Genomic DNA, 20,009 nt, shown 5'->3' with positions numbered 1-20,009 from the left:
TCCTAAGAGGTAAATCTGTAGCTGTAAATGCATACATTAAAAGAGAACTTACGCTGGGCGCAGTGGCTTATACCTGTAATCCCCGCACTTTGGGAGGCTAAGGTGGGTGGATTACCTGAGGTCAGGAGTTCGAGACCAGCCTGGCCAACATAGTGAAACCCTGTCTCTACTAAAAATACAAAAATTAGCTGGACATGGTGGCAGGCACCTGTAATCCCAGCTACTTGGGAGGCTGAGGCAGGAGAATAATTTGAACCCAGGAGGCGGAGGTTGCAGTGAACTGAGACCGCACCATTGCACTCCAGCCTGGGCAACAAGAGCGAAACTCTTCTCAAAAAATAAAAAATCTCAGTCGGGCATGGTGGCTTGCACCTATAATCCCAGTGCTTTGGGAGGCCAAGGCAGGAGGATCACTTGAGGCCAGGAGTTTGAGACCTGCCTGGGTAACAAAGTGGGATCCTGTCTCTACAAAAAAGTAAAAAATTAGCCAGGTGTGGTGGTGTGTTCCTGTAGGGCCAGCTACTCAGGTGTTTGGGGTGGGAGGATTGTTTACCAGGAGTTTGAGGTTATAGTGAGCTATACTTGCACCACTGCATTCCAGCCTGGGTGACAGAGTGAGACCCCATGTCTTAAAAAAACGTTTTTTAAGATCTCAAATCAGTAAACTAAATGTACACTTTAAAGAACTAGAAAAGAGCAAATGAAACCCAAAGTTACCAGAAGGAAGGAAATAAAGGTTAGAGCAGATATAGAGAATCAATGAAACCAAAAGTTGGTTCTTGAAAAAACAAAATTGACAAACCTTTAAATAAGAATGAAAGAGAAGACTTAAATTACTAACATCAGAAAGGAAAGAGGGGATGTTACATTTTCACATGAATATAAGGTATTTTCACATGAATATGATATTATAAGAGACTACTATTAACAGTTATGTGCCAATAAATTGGGTAACCTAGATGAAATTCCTAGAAACCCGCACTCTCCCAAAATCAACTGACCAATAAATAGAAAACCAAAATATATCAATAACTGGTAAGAAGATTGTTATCAGAAACATTCCAACAGTGAAAAGTCTAGGACCCCTGGTGAATTCTTCCAAGTATTGAAAGAAGAATTAACACACCAGTTCTCCTCAAACTCCTCCAAAAAAATTGAAGAGGAGTAAACACTTCTTAACTCATGAGGTCACCATTACCCTGACACCAGAGCAAGACAAGGGCACTACAAGAAAAGAAATCTACAGACGGATAATCTCTTATGAATATAGATACAAAAATCCCCAAAATAGCAAGCCAAATTCAGCAGCATACTAAAAGGATTATACCTCATGACCAAGAGGGATCTATCCCTGCAATGCGAGGATTGCCTGGCACATGAATATCAATGTAATACACCACATTAAAAGAATAAAGAGAATAAAACACATCATCCTAATTCAAGCAGAAAGAGCATATAACAAGTCAACTTGCTTTCATGACAATAAACACTCAATAACTAGGAATATGACAATATGATAAAGACCATATATGAAAAGCCCACAATTAACATCATACTCAAAAATGGTGAAAGACCGAAAACTTTTCCCCTAAGATCAGGAATAAAATAAAGATGCCCACTTTTGCCACATCTATTCAAAACAGCATTGGAAGTTCTAGCCAGAGCAGTTAGGCAAAAAAAATAAAGAAATAAAAGGATCCAAGTTCGAAAGGAAGAAGTAAAATTATCTTTGTTCACAGATGACATGATCATATATGTAGAAACTTGAGGCCAGTCGTGGTAGCTCACGCCTGTAATCCCAGCACTTTGAGAGGCCAAGGCAGGTGGATCACAAGGTCAAGAGATCGAGACCACCCTGGCCAACATGATGAAACCCCGTCTCTACTAAAAATACAAAATTAGCTGGGCATGGTGGCATGCGCCTTTAGTCTCAGGGTTAGGGCTGAAGCAGGAGAATCACTTGAGCCTGGCGGGCAGAGCTTGCAGTGAGCCGAGATCATGCCACTGCACTCCAGCCTGGTGACAGAGCGAGACTCCTTCTCAAAAAAAACAAAAACAACAACAACAAAAAAACTTGAATCCACACACACACACAAATAGTTAAGAGCTAATAAATGAACTTGGCAAAGCTGCAGGATATAAAAACACAAAAAAAATCATTTGTATTTAGCTGGGCACAGTGACATAACTGTAGTCCCACTACTTGGGAGGCTGAGGCAGGAATTCAAGGAGGCCAGCCTGGGCAACATAGTGAGACCCTATCTGTCTAAAAAAATTGGTCGTATTTTTATACACTTGCAATGAACAATCTGAAAAGAAAAATGTTTAAAATGGTATCATTTACAAGGGCATCAAAAAGAAAAAGTGCTTAGGAATAAATTTAACCAAGGAGGCCAAAGAAGTATATCTTGAAAACAACAAAATGTTGCTGAAAAACATCAAAGATAACCTAAATAAATAGAAAGATATCCCATGTTCATTGATTGATATTATTAAGATATAGACGCGACCCAAAGCAAACTACAGAGTCAATGTAAAATCTATCAAAAGCATAGTCGCATTTTTACAGAAATAAGAAAATCCAGGAAGACCCAACCAAAATGGCTGACTAGAGGCATTTTATACTTGCCTCTTCCATTAAAAACAAAAATAGAGAGTAGATAATCACACTTTGAATAGATTATCCAAGACAGAACACTGGAATTCACAGAAAAGAGACAGGAAACAAAGTAAGGAAGGAAAAAGAAGCAAGGCAGCCTGTTCAGCTGGGATTGGCTGGGAACTGAGAGAGACCCCCCAGCATGGGGAAAAGGTAAGTGAGAGACCCTCAGTGGTCCACATTTCCACCATGAAAGGATTCTGCAGTTCTAGCCACGGGAGAGCTCCTCAGCCCTTGCAGTCCCTGAAACTTAACATAGGAGGTGCCAGGAGATTGTTCAATGGCACTGCTCCAGAACGGAGCTCGCACTGGGTCCCCTACACTTCCTGAGAACAAAACAGCTACAGCAAGATGCCATTTAAAGCCCAGCCCCCAAAAGACTGTACACTGTCCTGGAGTCCCTGGGTGCCAGGGCTGAGGTGTAAGAGAACTGCAGACTGTTTTCCCCAGAGCTGAGGCATAAGTGACTGAGTTACTGCAGCTGGGGCTGAAGCACTACAAGGCATGTGCTCCTGTTGTTGTGGCTGAGGTACAACTATGGTGCCAGCTACCATAGCAGGGGCTGAGGCACCAGTACCACTGGAGCTGAGTGAGGTGTGAGTGGCACATGCATTCCCCACTGGCCAGCAACCCTGTGCTCTCCAATGGAAGGTAGTAGTACAGCACTGCCACTCCCTATCCAAGCATTCTGTAGGTGGCCTAGGGATTGCCCTGCACCTGCCCACCTTGGTTGGCACCTGCACACATCATAGGGAGCCCGAGGATGAGACTGCCCAGCCTGGCTTTACACCACCACCTCCCTGGCCAGAGCACACAGTCTAGGGGCTGGGGGATTGTCCAGCCTAGTCCACCACCATTGGCACTTGAATACTCCTCTTGGGTACCTGAGGTTGGGGCTTACCCACCTGGCCACTACTACCTGTATGTACCACTTGTGGGCCTGCAGAATGGGCCGCCCAGCCTGTTGCAGCCACTGCCAACACAAGCACATATCACTTGGGACCCAGAGGGTCATTTCAACACTGTCACTGCCATCTCCCATGCCGTGCCAGCTGCCCAGGGGCCTGAGAACCTGATCACATGCCTGGGAACTGCTGCCACTACTGACATCTGAGTAAGCCACCTGAAAGCCCAAGAATCAGCCTGCTTGAACCCACTAACACTGGTGCCATTGTATGCTCCTCTGAGGTCCAAAGACAGGCATGCTCTGTCCACTGCTGCTACCACTGGTGCCTGGAGAATGGCCCACCTGGCATTCCAGTCCTTAGCAAAATTTTACCATAGCTTCCACTAGTAACTACTCAGCCACTGAGGAAATCACAGATACCACTGATGCTATTTATAGCCAAAGAAATCATACAGAGACTACACTACTGCACATACCAAGAATCAAAGCCAAAGTGTCCTACCCAAACAACACCATAGATACGTCTAGGAAAAAGTCCTCCCTTACAAATGCAAAAGCAAAAAATTAGAAGAAACAACTGTTATACCAGATGTGCAGATATCAACATAAGGACACAAACATGAAAAAGCAAGGAAATACGACACCTCAAAAGGAACACAATAAATTTCCTGCAATAGATTCCAATAAAAAATAAACTCACAAAATCCCAGAAAAAGAATTCAAATTATTGAGTGTAAGGAAGCTCAATGAGATGTAAGAGAATGTGAAAAAGAAAAACAATTTGGGAAATGAATGATAATTTTATCAAAGAGATATATGTCATAAGCAAATGCTGGAATAGAAGACTTCATGAAACAAAGTACAGAATACAATTGAAAGCTTCAGCAATATATTAGATCAAGCAGAAAAAAAAGTCTTAGAGCTAGAACACAGGTCTTTTGACATAACTCAGAAATAAAAAAGAATACAAAATGAGCAAAGCCTTTGTGACATATAGGACACAATAAAGCAACTACATATCTAAATTATTGGGATCCCAGAGGGTTAAGAGAAAATGAAAGAGTGAGAAAACCTATTTAATGAAATAATAGGTGAAAACTTCCCAAATCTCACAAGAGATTTAGACATCTAGATATAGGAGGCCCTGATAGCCTCTAAACGGATACAGTGCAAAAAGGTATTCTCTATGGCACATTATAGTCAAACTCTCTAAAGTCAGATAATTCTAAGGACAGCAAGAGAAATGTGTGTAAGCAACTATAAAGGAAGCCCCATCAGACTAACAGTGGATTTCAGCAGAAACCTTACAGATCAGGAGAAAATGAGATGATATGTTGACAGGGCTGAAGGGGAAAAAAAGTAAGCCAAGGATACTATGTCTAGCAAAATTATCCTTCATAAATGAAGGAGAAATAAAGTATTTCCAAGACAAGCAAAAGCTGAGAGAATTGATCACCACTAGACTAGCCCTACAAGAAATGCTCACAGGAGTCCTAAACATGGAAGTGAAAGCATGACATTTAACACTATGTAAAACACACAAAAGTATAAAACTCACTGGCAAAGCAAACACACAGATGAGGAAAAGACTCAAATGCTACCAGTACAGAAAACTACCAGAGTATAATGCCAAACAAAAGAAAAAGGAAAAAAATATATAAAACAACTAGAAAACAACAGTATAACAATAACAAAACCTCACATATCAATAATCCTTGGCTGGGCATGGTGGCTCATGCCTGTAATTCCAGCACTTTGGGAGGCCAAGGTGGGCAGATCACCTGAGGTCAGGAGCTTGAGACCAGCCTGGCCAACATGGTGAAACCCCATCTCTAAAAATACAAAATTAGCCAGGCATGGTGGCACATGCCTGTAATCCTAGCTACTCAGGAGGCTGAGGCAGGAGAATTGCTTGAACCCAGGAAGCAGAGGTTGCAGTGAGCCGAGATTGCACCCCTGTGCTTCCGCCTGGGCTACAAGAGCGAAACTCTGTCTCAAAAAATTATAATGCAAGGATGGTTTAACATACACCATTCAGTTAATGCAATATATCACATCAACAGAATGAAGAGCAAAAATCGTATGGTCATCTCAATAAACAGAAAAAGCATTTGATAAAATTCAACATCGCTTCATGATAAAAAAAAAAACACTCAGAAAACTGCATAGAAAGAAGATAGTAAAGGCCATAAATAATAAACCCACAGCTAACATCATACTGAATGGGGAAAAGCTGAAAATCCTTCTTCTGAAAACTGGAACATGACAAGGATGCCCACTTTCACCGCTCCTATTCAGCATAGTACTGGAAGTTCTAGCCAGAGAAATCAGGCAAGAGAAAGAAAAGGCATCCAAATTGGAAAAGAGAAAAATTGTCCCTTTTTGCAGATGACATGATCTGATACTTAGAAAAACCAAAAAGGCTCCACCAAAACTCTTAAGGCTGGTAAGCAAATTCAGCACAGTGGCAGGATATAAAGTTAACGTACAAAAATCAGAGTTTCTATACACCAATAATAAAATAGCTGAAAAAGAAATCAAGAAGGTAATCTGATTTACAATAGCTACCAAAAATAAAAAAAGATACTTAGGAATAAATTTAATCAAGGAAGTGAAAGATCTCTGCAAGGAAAACTGTAAAACACTGATGAAAGAAACTGAAGAGGACACAAATGGAAAGACATCCCATGCTTATGGATTGGAAAAATTAATATTAAAATGACCACACTGTCCAAAGCAATCTACAGATTCAATGCAATTGCTATCAAAATACCAATGTAATTTTTTCACAGAAGTAGAAAAAAAAAACCCTAAAATTTGTACAGAACCACGAAAGAGCTAAAATAGTCAAAGCAATCCTAAGCAAAAAGAACAAAGCTGTAGGCATCACATTACCTGACTTCAAAATATATCACAAGGCTATAGTAACCAAAACAACGTGGTATTGGTATAAAAATAGACCCACAGACCAAAGGAAAAGAAAATAGAACCCAGAAATAAAGCCACGTATTTACAGCCAGCTGATTTTCAACAAAGGTGCCAAGAGCATGCAATGAGGAAAGGACACCCTCTTCAATAAATGATGCTGGGAAAATTCGATATCCATAAGCAAAATAATAAAACTGGACCTGTATCTCTCACCATATACCAAAGTTAAGACAGATTAAAGATTTAAATATAAGACCTTGAATTATGAAACTACTAGAAGAAAACTTAGTGCAGAACACTTCAGGACATTGGTCTGAGCAACGATTTTATGGCTAAGACCTCAAAAACACAACTAAAACAAAAATAGACAAAGGGAACTATATTAAAAATCTTCTGCATAGCAAAGGAAATAATCAGAGCACAGAGACAATATGTTGAGTGGGAGAAAATATTTGCAAAACTATTCATCCAACAAAGGACTAATATCTAGAATATATAAGAAATTCAACAAAAAATCATATTAAAAAGTGGGCAAAAGGTGGGGCACAGAGGCTAATGCCTATAATCCCAACACTTTGGGAGGCCGAGGTAGGTGGATCACTTGAGCCCAAGAGTTCGAGACCAGCCTGGGCAACATGGTGAAACCCCATCTCTACAAAAATTAGTCGGGTGTAGTGGCACATACCTATAGTCCCAGCTACTCAGGAGGCTGAAGTGGGGGGATCAGTTGAGCCCAGGAGGTTGAGACTGCAGTGAGCCGTGGTTGTGCCACTGCATTCCAGAGCCTGGGTTACAGAGCGAGACCCTGTGTCCAAAAAAAAAAAAAAAAAGGTGGGGGTGGGTGGGGGGACAAAAGACATGAATAGACAATTCACAAAAGAAGACATACACATGGCCAATAGGTATATTAAAGAACACTCAACATCACGAATCAAAAGGGAAATAGAAATCAAAACCACAATGAGATATCATTTTATCCCAGTTAGAATGGCTATTATTAAAAAGACAAAAAATAATAGAACTGGAGGTCATTATGTTCATTGGAATATCCCAGGCACAGAAAGACAAATACACGTTCTTACTCATATGTGGCAGCTAAAAAACTTGATTTCATGGAGATAGAGAATAGAATGATAGATAGCACAGGTTGGGAAGGGTGTGAGAGTAGAAGGGGGAAATGAAAAGAGGTTGGTAAATGGTTATAGACTTATAGTAGATAGAAGAAACAAAGTCTAATGTTAAATAGCAGACTAGCGTGACTATGGTTAGCAACAACATATTGTATATTTCAAAGTAGCTAGAATAGAGGACTTGAAATATTACCAACACACAGAAATAATAAATACTAAGGTGATGGATACCCTCAATATGCTGACTTGATCATTACTCATTCTGTGCATGTAAAAAATATTCACATGTACCCCATAAATATGTAAACTATCAATTAAAAAAGAATAATCCATCCTAAAGTTTATATAGAATCTCAGGGGACCCCAAATAGACAAACTGAGAACAAAGTTGAAGGAGTCACACTCACTTGATTTCAAATTGTACTACAAAGCTACAGTAATCAAAACAGTGTGGTACTGGCATAAGGAGAGACATACAAAACCAATGGAATAAAATAAAAAGCCCAGAAATCCCCACGTAATGGTCAATTGATTTTTGACAGGGGTGCAAAGACCATTCAATGGGAATAGACAGTCTTTTCACCAAAAGGTGCTGGGAAACTGGATATCTACATGCAAAAGAATGAAATTATACTCTTACCTTGTACTATATACAGAAATTTACTTAAAATAGATCAAAGAACTAAAAAAAGCTAAAGCTATAAAATGCTTAGAAGAAAATAGAATCCTTCCAGATTTTTGATTAGGCAATTATTACTTTTTTTTTTTTTTTGAGACAGGTTCTTGCTCTGTTGCTGGAGTGCAGTGGTACAATCAAACCTACTGCAGTTTCAAACTCCTGGGCTCAAGCAATCATCCCACCTTAGCCTCCTGAGTAGCTAGGATTACAAGTGTGCACACCTGGCTAATTTTATTACTATTTTGTGTGTGGGTGTGTGTGTAGACAGGATCTCGCTATGTTGCCCAGGCTGGTCTTGAACTCCTGACTTCAAGCATTCCTCCCCAACCTCCCAAAGTGCTGAGATTACAGGTGCAAGCCACCCCATCTGGCCAGGCAATGATTTCTTATGTATGACACTCAAAGCATAGGCAACAAAAGAAAATAATAGATAATTTGGATTACGTCAAAATCTAAAACTTTTGTGTTTGAAAAAACACTGTTAAAAGAATGAAAGAACCCACAGAATGGGAGAAAAGAACTGAAAATCATACATCTGATAAGAGATTTATATTCAGAATATGTATAGAACTCTTAAAACTGAACAACAAAACCAATTCAAAAATGGGCAAATGATTTAGACATTTCTCATAGGAAAATATACAAATGGCCAATAAGTACATGAAAAGACGAACCTTTGGCATTAGGGAAATGCAAATCAAAACCACAGCGTGATACCACTTCACACTTAAGATGGCTGTTACAAACACACACCCAGAGAAAACAACGTGTTGGGAGGATGTGGAGAAACTGGATCCCTTGTGCATTGCGGGTGGGAATATAAAATGGTACAGCTCCTTGGGAAACGACTTTGTGGTTCTTCAAGAAGGTGAATATAGAATATTACCATGTGATCCAGCAATTTCACTCCTAGGTATACGCCCCAAGGACTGAAAACAGGGACTCACATATGCATGTACATCAGTGTTCTTAGTGGCATTATTCACAGTAGCCAAAAAGCGGAAACAAGTACTTACCACCAGATAAATAAAGAAAATGTGTGTGTACATACAGTAGGATATTATTCAGCCAAAAAAGGAATAAAATTCTGATATATCCTACAACATGGATGGACCTTGAAAACATTTTTGCTAAGTGAAATGTCAAGACACAAAAAGACAAATATTGTACCATTCAACTTACATGAGGTATCTAAAATAGGCAAATGCATAGAGATAGAAGGTAAAATAGAGGTTACCAGGGCCTAAGGGGAGGAGGACATGGGGAGTTATTGTTTAATGGATATATAATTTCTGTTTAGGATGATGAAAAGTTGCGGAAATAGAGTGATGGTTTCATAACACTGTAAATGTACTTAATGCTACTGAATTGTACACTTAAAATTGTTGTAATGGTGAATTTTATGTTATTTATATTTTACCATGGTTTTTTTCTTAAAGTCAACATGGAAATGTGATGAGTGGATTTGAATCACAAGCATTGGCTCCCCTCAGCTACTAAATCCAACACAAAGTGACATGTTGCTGTCCTTTGGGGGACAGAGCAGGAATGGCAGGGGGTGGCCATGCCATTGGCATTGTTCTCTTCTGTCTGAGACAGGTAACTGTGGGTACAGGAAGGGCCAATCTGTTTATCTGTAGCTGGTTTCTCTTGGCTTTCTCAGCCAGATGCAATTAAGGACCATTTCTTTATGAATCATAGATGATGGACCTCTCTGATATTAGCCTTACTTTGACTTTGATGTTAGGGTTGCAAGTTACAAATGAAGTGAAGACATCAGTAGAATACATATCAGAACTAGACCCAGCTGCTATTATATTGGAACAGTATGTTCTGGAGAGCCTGGAAGGAGAGGGCAGGATGAAGCATTTTAGGACAGGACTCCAGAGACGGTGGTGGCGGAAGCCTGGGGAGCTAGGGGGATTTAGTGGGCCTGGAGAGGCCAAACCACTGCTCCTGCTGCTAGGCCTAGGGTTTAGCGGGGTCTCTCAGAGAGTCTGATGGCCTTACAAGGTTGAGCCAGCATCGTGTCCTTAACCCACATTCCTTCAGGCTGGAGGGTGGGGGAGTGGGTGGCAGAAGGCCATTGCTCATGGAATTAAGAGGTCCTCAAAGCCAGTGATGCCACCCTGGTATAGCAAGGACCAGGCTGCCTGGGGGGCAGGTGGTGGCAGCTGCCGTAGAGTGACAGGCATGTGTTTTCTTCTCAGAAACAGACTGAATTTGATCTGATTAATGTGAAGGACTGGCCAGTCTGGGAAACCGCCTGCCACGTGGAAGAGCCAAGCCCGACTCTCTGCTGCCACATGCCGTTCCCATGCCCGGCTGCTGGGCACCTGGGAGAGCTTCCAGAATCCTCGCAGACAGCCCAGAGCCTGCCGCTACCCTCGGCCTGCCCACCACCAAGCAAGCAGCAAGCAAGATGGGGTTCTCATCAGTTCTTCCTCCCACAATGTAGGACCTTTCCTTTACCTTCCAATGGATAAAATAGTTCAGATTTCATAGTCATATTCATAGACACAGAATCAAGCTTTTAACATATACATCCACCTCTATATGTTAAATAAAACATCAGATTATCAACACTGTCATTACGTAGAAACTTTGGTTAGCCAAGCAGTACATTGTCAGTTACGTCATCTCTAAAAATGACCTGTGTCTGTTCTCTGGGGATTGCTGGGTCACAGGTGCCCCTCACCTTCCACAGTCAGGCAGGGAAGTTATAGGCACAAAGCTACGTCTGGAACCCCTTTGTGCCCCCTTTGTGTTCCTCAAGGAAGCAGTACCTTTGAAGAGATCTCTGCTGCATTAAGTGATGACCGGCTACGTTTCATGTCAGGCTTGCTTTGCCTTGTGGGCTACTCAGTGCAGAACCTGCTGTAACCCTCAGTTCAAAAAATGGACTGGCAATGTGATTAGTGTTGGATGCTTTACCATTCTCTTTAGTTGTTACCGTAATTCTGCTTTTTCATGGGAGTTTGAATCATGGACCATAACTTTTCAGTTAATCAGATCAACTAAAGAAACATTTGTTGTTAAGCCTAATGTGCTGACCTATGTGCCTGCATTTTTTTTTTTTAATCTAGATGTGTTTGGAGTGAGAGAAAGATGGAAAAAAGACATGGGGTAGGGATGTAAGTGGAAGTCTATAGCCACAGCCTGTAGCTTTGACCACTGCAGTTTTCAGAGCCCTTTCTCCACACTCATTTCAGAGCCTCCTATGGTTTGGGAAGGAATAACACACTGGCCCATTAGTAAGGGTGAAGGCTGGAGGGATTTGTTGACTTCTTGGAATTGTCAGAGGTAGGGTGGTCTTTAGCACAAAGACTTGCATGCAGAGATCCCTGGCAGAACACCCAGAGTGCCCCTGGCTCCCACCCCAGGGTCTGGCCGGTGTGCTGGATGCATGCCCAAGGGTGCTGGGCATCACTGGTCCTTGTGAGGATGCTTTTAAAGTTTTATATTTATATCCCCAAACTTGGAAACAAGAACTCTACTTTAGCCTAACCCTCATGTCCTTTTTTGAATTGAGAAAATTACAGGAAATGGTGCCTTTGAAAATTAGAAAACTTGCTTACAGAGCTGTACTAAATGGTAAATCCTCAATTTCCCCAAGACCGGTTGCTCTGAGAGTAGCTGGTAAAGAGGGGCGAACTAAAGACCTGTCCACCTGTAGCTCCGCTCATTTCTTAGAAACCACCTGCTTCTCAGAGTGCCAAACCACAAGTACCAGGCTTCGTGGGCACAGACACCTCCTGGGCTGGGCAGAGTGACAGTGCTAGAAGACCCCAGAGAGAGGGCAAGGGCTTTGGGCAAGAAGCACTGGTGGTGTTTTAGGGACCGTCCTTCTCCCCTACCCAGGGAACTGGACCTGGCAGGGCACCGTGCTCATGTGGCTCCAAGGACAAGCATGGCGGTGGCCCCTTCTGCCTTCCAGGAGAGGGCTTGCTTTGGAAACGAAAATCATGTTCTTCTAAAGTGTCATCTTCTGCCCTCCCTGTCCCAATAGGGACCACATCTTATTTGTCTCAAACAGGGACTTGTGAGTACTTGGCAAGTTTTGCAGCCTGTTTTTATATTCTTAATTTGGGGAGTAAAGATGTTTGGTCTCAAAAACCTTTGAGGAATTGCCAAGAATGGTGAGTGATTGCTTTCCTTCAGAGAACAGACACTTGGAATTTCTCCTTTTAGTGTTTATATACATGCAAATTAATTTATATATATATACACACACACATATACAGTATAAATACTCATTCTCATAAAACGCGCATCTGGCGTGTGCAGTTGAGAAACTTGGTGGCACATGGGTGTTGGGGAAGTAGCCTGTGTTGGAGGGACACCAGTGCACTAGGCAGCTGGGGCGGCCCAGGCTGAAGCCATCTCTGGGTGTCTGAGAAACCACCCAGTGCCTCACCTCCAGATCCTGCTGGCATCACCTCCAGAGCCCTGCATGCACTGGCTGAAGAGTTGGTCTGTGGAGAGGATTTTCTTGGTTACTTGTATTCACAGTTAATTTACAACCCAAACAGCAAAACACAGTTGGTGGACAAGTTCATGCAGGACCTACAGTGACCCAGCCATGGGCACTAGCTTATCTTTCAGGTGGAAAAGTACAGTGCTGCCTGCCCTAGTATGTTTTTCTTACAGATGTTAGCCCTGCCCAACAGCCAGGGCTACACTACAAAAGGCAAGAATGCCCATGTAAGGAGCCCAGCAGTCTGGACAGATCCTTCTTCCTCTGCTCTTGGATGAGAGTGAGTATGGTCTGGACCTTATCCTTGGAAGATGATCAAAAGCAATGATGAGGGAGGCAGTCATCACGCAGGTGCTTAAAGGGACATTGTAGGAGGTACTCAAGGGTTTGGGGGCAAAACCCTGAATCCAGCCAGTCGTGCACAGAGACACACCCACACTAGCCCAGTGGCAGTGGGGGATGTGGGATGGCAGCAGCCAGGTATGTAGCCCTGTCACAGGACAGCTCACTGTGGTTTTGCACACTGCCCAAGGGTTAAATTGTGTTGTTGCCTTCAGTAGAAGGCATTTGTGGGCTGCAGAGGTGAGAGTTGGGTGAGGTTAGTCTGTCCTGAAGAAAAAGCCTATAAAAAGTGGCTAATCTTATCCCTTTTCTCTGTATGCAGTTGGACTCGTCAGAGATAGTAAAATCATCTTTTAGTGTTTTTTTGTTGCTGATGTCTTGTACCCGTTTGTTTTTTACATGGGGTTGTAGATCGAGTTCTCAAAGGTGAAACCAGATGCTCATTCTGATAAAGGAAATTTAAATTTGATACATATGCTTTGTATATTTTGATTACTTGTTTTCGTTTTTGACTATAAAGGAGCTTTTTTATTTTGGGAGGGGAGGAGTGTCATTTTTGAGAATCTTGGGTTCCTGAAAAAGAACGCCCTAGTTGGATGGCTTGCCAGGGCCTTGGGGTTTGGTAGTGATTGTACAACTTAAAGCTCCTTTCTCTTGGCTGAGTGACAGGCGGCTATTCAGGTGGACCAAAGCACCTTGACACAAGGACTCCACACTGTGCTCTCTAGTAGCACAAGGAGGAAGTTGGACAGAACATTGGGTAGTGCCTTGCGGGCTCACACATGTACTAGTGGTCTCATCTCCAGCTGGCCTTGGGAGGCCATCCCACCAGGAAATCTCTGTATTCTGTAGCCTGAGATGTGCCCTTGTGGGTTTTATCCTGCTCAGTCAGTGGCCTAGTGGCAGGTCCTGTGTTCTCTCCCTCCCCCTCCTGGCTCTGGGACATCTGTCCCTGGCTGCCTTTCATGGAGGAAGGACACTGGCCTTTCTGGTTGGATGCTGTGTGGATGCTCTCTGCTTGAGCCTCGTGGTCTCTTGTCTCTTTTTGGACCAATATCCTCAGATTGGTGCAGCTTTTTCAGTTCAGATATCACACCCCAAGTGGATAAAGGCAACTTGCAGGAGAGGAGAGCCAGCCAAGAAGAAAATTTTAAAACCAAACCTAGTTTAGGATTTTCCTAAAGTCATCTTCTCTTTTTTCTTGCTCAGAGTTTACCTGGGAGATTTCACCAGTTTGACTCACCATTTGCAGAAGATGTGCTTTTGTATTAAATTTAAATTTTCACATATCACATCCATTCTCAAGGTAGTTATATGCTGGAGAAGAAAAATCTTCTAGACACATGAAGGCCCACATAGTCAAGTCTTCCAGGGCAAAGCCAGCAGCCCACCCAGGTCAGGTAGCCAGCAGGGCTCAGTTCCCCTCACTCCAGACACGGACCATCCTCTTCAGGGTCTCTTGACCCAGCTTCCTTCTCTCCTTTTACCTGAGAGCACAGACCTCTCTCAGCCAGCCTGCCCAGACCACAGGGGGCTACTCCCATGTAGTTTGGGGAGCACTTGATCTCAGAAAAGCTCCAATGTCTGAGCAAATGGGGAGTTGTGGAGCTCAAGCCTTTCTCCTGTGCTCAAGTCCCTTCCCCAAGCAAGGCTTCAACCTCATCTACCCACCATGTAGTTTTCTCCGGCCATTTAAATGGGGCGGCAGGGACATGGTTGGGCCATGCCACACCAGGGCTGGTGAGGCAACCAGTTTTGATTTTGACAGAGTGGCTGGAGGAAAAGTGGCAATCAAGGTGCTGCTTGGTTTGCTCTGAGTGCAAATGGAACCCACAGGTTTCTACTGCAATCTGTGTGTTCCCAGTGCCAGGTCACACCAGGAGGGGTGGGGCAGGGCTAACCAAGTGGTCTCTGAATTCACCGAGCATCTGCACTTGGTTGTGAAGTTAATGGGAGTACAGAGAGCGTCTGGCCTTGGAGAGGGGTTGAGAGCCTCCTTTTTGGTTCTTCATTCCTGAGCTCTTGCCTGCCCACAAATCTGACCTCTTTGAATGGGGACGCAGTCCTTCATCAGAGAAGTTTCTATGGCAGAGAAGTTTCTATTTAGCTCTAGATCCAGCAGAGTCATCCATTCTAACTGCCCTGAAGTCTAGAGCAGGGGAGGGAACCCAGAGGCTGGGGATGAGACTAGGCAGACCCTGGTTACCATATGGACAAGGACAGGGGAAAGCACCCCCTTCCTCAATTTCTGAAAGTTCTATCTTTGGGTTCGCAGGACTTTGAGGATGATAAAGAACATATAGGTACTAGCTTGTTGTTGCTGGTCCCAAGCTTCCACAGCCCTGAGAATTTGGCTTTCGTGGCTGCTCTGGCAGCTGAGCAAAGGGAGAAGGGAGGAAGGCCGCCACTCTGGTGGGGACTCTAGGCACCTTCCCTGCTGTCCACTTGGATAGGCGGTGAGCCCCAGGGTACTGAGAGGAGCCTGAGCATTTACCTGCCATTAGTGCCTCTTCCTTCAGGAGACTGGCTTGAAACGTGTGTTCGTGTGTGCGTGCACACATACACATAAGCACCTGTGTTAATGAATAGTTTTTCTTGGTTAATGCTTTTTAACTTCTGTTCCTTTCCGTAAGTGGATGATTCAAAATTAACGTGACTTGGCTGGGCGCAGTGGCTCACACCTGTAATCCCAGCACTTTGGGAGGCCGAGGGAGGCGGATCACCTGAGGTCAGGAGTTCGAGACCAGCCTGACTGGCATGGTGAAACCCCGTTTCTAATAAAAATACAAAAATTAGCTGGGCGTGGTGGTGCGCGCCTGTAATCCCAGCTACTCAGGAGGCTGAGGAAGGAGAATCACTTGAACCCGGGAGGTGGAGGTTACAGTGAGCTGAGATCGTGCCACTGCACTCCAGCCTGGGCGACAGAGCGAGACTCCATCTCAAAAAAAAAAAAAAAAATTAATGTGACTGGAGTTAAAAGTGAAATGTCAGGTTGTTTAGTCACTGAATACAGAGAGCTACAAATGCTTGGTCTTTCCCAAGAATCAAACCTGAGTAGAAATACATTTAAAAGAAAAATCTACATGGTACCTATGAATCCTGTAATTTGTTTAGGGAGATCTTGTCACTCATCCCTGGTTCCTGCCCATACAGTTTGGTCTCATTCTTGCAGTTTGCTTGAAACAGGGCCAGAGCCCCACATGAGATTGTCAGCAGGAGTGAGAAGCGCCAGTGCCTACTCCTCAGCAGGGACCCAGCACAGCAATCCGGTTGTTCCCTGTTAGACTGGGTCGGGGCCAGGGGAGAAGCAGTCACCCCTGTGTAGAGGGTTCCCGCCGTGCTTCTGAGCAGTTGCTTTGTTCAGAAGTGTTAGGAGGGTCAGATTGTGCCATAATTGTTATTAAAGAGAAAACACGCCCACCTTCCTTTCTCCCCTGCTGGCCATTGTTCATTGAGTTTTACTGAGGGCAGCCTTTGTGGACGTCAGGGAGGTTGCCAAAGGCCTGTAGATGCCTCCTGACAAGGTCTTGATTCCTGGTTTTCTAGCACCCATTTGCATTTTGGTCTTCGGCACAAAGCCTTGTTCCCTGTGGCCGGACTGCTGGGCAATAAGACTGGGGAGTGACTGTTAAGCAGTCTGCTGTCAGGAGAGATGGCTGAAAAGGTGATCATCTTGGTGCTAAACAAGTAAGAGGCAACTGCCCTGTTTTTGTTTGTTTTGAGGCACAATGAAACTTTAGCCAAACTCTGCAAGAGGGTCCCATCTCCTGCCATGGCCAGGTGTGAGAGACCAAACCGAGAAAACAACAGCATACTCTATCACTTAAGCCTTGGGTAGAATGGGAATTCTTTACCCTGGGTAAACGTTTTAACAAAAAAATGGAACTTAACTTCGGTTTGGACTGTGGTCGTGCTGAGGCAGGAGTGGGGTTGCCCTCTTGGGGCTGAATCTCCAGGCCTCACGAGGTCCCCTGTGGGGATGCTGCTATTTCTAAGATGCAAATTGCACATTTCCTAGATTTTGTATCTATGGATTTGGATAAGGGAGGGGAACAGGGACAAATTGCTTGTACAATTTGAAATGGGCCTCAATGGTACTTCAAACCTTTTGATTATTCCTAAATAAAAACATAAATATATTTCATATCTGCTGACTTATTTTGTGGGGGAGTCAGGAAAAAAGCCAAAAACATTTCACTTGTTCTTGCCCGCTTCTGTGGATCTTAAACTCCAGTGGACGAGTGGGGCAGTTTCCCTCAGCTCACCACAGAAGTTCCAGCTCACTGTCTTCTGCATTGCTGAGTTCACCACACTGGCTTCTACATGAGAAAACTATGATATTTTAGAAATTATGCTAAATAGACAAAGGCAAACAGTCAAACCTGGTATCATCTGGTGAGAGGACACTGGCAAGTTCTTTTCTGTTTCCTGTGAGAGTGCTGAAAAGCATAGCCTGTCATTTGCTGGGGCGGTGTGGGGGGTTAGGGAATATGCATAAGGACCCAGGGGCCTTCTGGAGGAAAAAGACTAAAGCCCCAGCTTCTAAGACCCAAAGCATTTGAATTTTGTTGGGGTGGCCCTGAAGGCCTGGGACAGAAGGAAAAAGGGTCCTTTGAAATGAAATCACCTACAGTGGAGCCAGGCAGTGATTCTGGACACCAGAATAGGAGTCCAGCTTATGTGATGGGGAAGCAGCTGTGTGTGTTGAATCCCAAAAACCAGGTCCTTGGAAGCTAGACCAAACTGGCATGCAACTGGCAAAGCCAATCAGCTGAATGCTGTAGTGGGTAGACTCAGGCAGTGACTCACTTGGGATACTATGGGTGGAATTCGCAGGAGCGGCCAGCCAGGGGGTTGCTGTGGGGTTCCTCCAGGCACGGAACAGAATGCCTAGATTAACCCCTAAGCACAAGTCCCCTGGGAATTACTAAAGTACCCAGAGAAGACAGGAGTTGCAGTCTGAGACTGTGCTTGATCCATTTAATTAAAATGTGAAGACACGATCCTTTCATTCACTGAGTTAGTCTGGTGGGATAACCTGAACCTATTTGCTTTCTACCCACCCTCAACAGAACTCACATGGTGAGTGATGGGCTCAAGTTGAAAGACAAGTGAGTGTCTAGGTCCAGACCCAGCTCTTAGGTGATGTTCAAGATGTGCTTGGTCAGGAGGCAGACCCCTGCCTTTTCTGCTCATGGCCACAGATACTCAACTGAGGTCAGAAACTGCTCCTGCCATCTTCCCGCAGGGCAGCCTTTAGTCCTGTGGCGGGGGCAGGATGCCCCTGACGTTGTAGGCTCTGCTTTGTATGTGTACATGTCTGCTGGGCCAAAGCTGTTGAAAGTGAAAGGTCTGTCACTTTGAACCCAGTCTACTTGTCCCTGGTCTGTCAGCCAGAAGGTTCTACTGGTGATGGCAGGAGAGCAAGGAGCCTGCAAGGGAGCCCATCTACCTTCTGGTACCACTGACTTCCCTCTCCCGGCCCTGCCTGCTCTTTTGGTTTGCGCTGCCAAAATCAGGGTTTTTCAACCCTTGTTACTCATTTAAATCACCTTGAGAGGTTTTGAACAATACCTATGCTAAGGCCCCGGGTACCAGTATTTTTCAGAAGCTCCCCAAGTGGTGCTAATGTGCTGTTAGGGTTGAGACTCCACAGGTCATAAACCTGAGCTGTCGCACTGTAGGGACACAGCCTGCATGCATGGGTTGGGGCAAACAACTCCTGATGCCAAAGCATTCGGCCCCAAGTAAGGGTCTTCCCCACCAACTCTCTGCCTTCTGGGTCAATCAACATTTGTCAGGTCTGGAGGAAGCTTGAAGTGAAAATGATCTTTAAATTTGCTTGAGAGTTGGCACGTTTTCCACTAGGAAGAACAATCAAAACATTTGCAGTGAGGCAAAGGCAATGTCTTACAGAGCCCAAGAGAGGTGAGCCTCAGGTCTACAAAGCTGCCTTAAGAAAGGCAGAGCTGTCTGTTCCCCAGGTTGTGTTCCAGAAAGACACTTGTTCAGCAAATAGAGATACGTATTGATGAAAATTAAAAGGGTCAACACTAACAGGCCAAGGACGTCCTAGCCAACGTGGATGGGCCCTAACAGAAGGGCCTACACAGTCCTCTTCCTTCTCTGATAGGAAACCTTTCTCTCCAGGCCATTAAAAACCTAGAGAGGAAACATGGATCATGAGGGCCCAGGTGAATTCCCACCCACCACCTTCTTGTGTATGGGAAAAAGCCACCCTCCTCTCTATGAACTGGGACTGTGAAGCTGTAAAAGAAAGTCACAAGAACCTGAGCACTATCGCTGTTTGATACTGGCTATCAGTTCATGTCATCCACGGAACCGGATCTATCTATCTTAAATTTTTTGTGTGGCGTCATTTTTGTTCCATCCCAGCACAGCCAACTATGGAAACAGAGCTTCAGGAAGAGAAGGGCCTTTCAACTGTGTTGAAAGGGCCCAGAGATTTCAGCTGCCAAGTCCTAGAGGCAACCAGAATGGCACCTGGCAGTGTTAACTAACTGAATGCAACATTTTTGAAAGGAGAGGTTTCTGTGGAACTGGAAAGGGGCTCTGGTTGTTTCCAGCTCACCACCAAAACTGGCTGGCCACGAAGAACCCAGGCAGGATGTACTCTGCTCAGACACACCCTCAGAGGATGGGCAGGAGAGAGTGGACCCACAACTCCTGTTAGCCCAGAGGAGGGGTTACAGCTCTTGCTGCTTAACCTGAGAACAGGTTAAGCTCTTGCTGCTTAACCTGAGAAATTTCCAGAAATTTCCCACCTGCTTCTACTGCAGAATAATCATCTGGCGACTGTTTCTAGTGAGCATGTCCCATGCAACAGGCTTTCCTGAGCCCCCGAAAGAGCATACAAGTCAAAGGAA

General features: G+C 44.1%; 1 protein-coding gene across 8 annotated transcripts in view; it reads left to right on the top strand.

The window, feature by feature from the left end:
- Positions 1-17,266, top strand: part of ZHX3 (zinc fingers and homeoboxes 3) — a 138,877-nt gene extending 121,611 nt beyond the window's left edge. For 6 of the 8 annotated variants that reach the window (XM_063702418.1, XM_019016990.4, XM_055372979.2 and 3 more), the window contains one exon: positions 10,514-17,266. In XM_063702418.1, the coding sequence (XP_063558488.1) occupies positions 10,514-10,789 (276 nt within the window). In that variant the 3' untranslated portion in view covers positions 10,790-17,266. Of the gene's footprint in view, positions 1-9,742; positions 9,903-10,513 lie in introns of those variants that run through there. The other 2 variants (XR_010132323.1, XM_063702422.1) reach the window with 1 other exon arrangement.
- Positions 17,267-20,009: the final 2,743 nt, after the last annotated feature.

The sequence above is a fragment of the Gorilla gorilla genome, chromosome 21 (assembly GCF_029281585.2).
Source record: "Gorilla gorilla gorilla isolate KB3781 chromosome 21, NHGRI_mGorGor1-v2.1_pri, whole genome shotgun sequence".
NCBI classification, from domain to species: Eukaryota; Metazoa; Chordata; class Mammalia; order Primates; family Hominidae; genus Gorilla; species Gorilla gorilla.
This window is presented reverse-complemented; position numbering and strand designations above follow the sequence as displayed.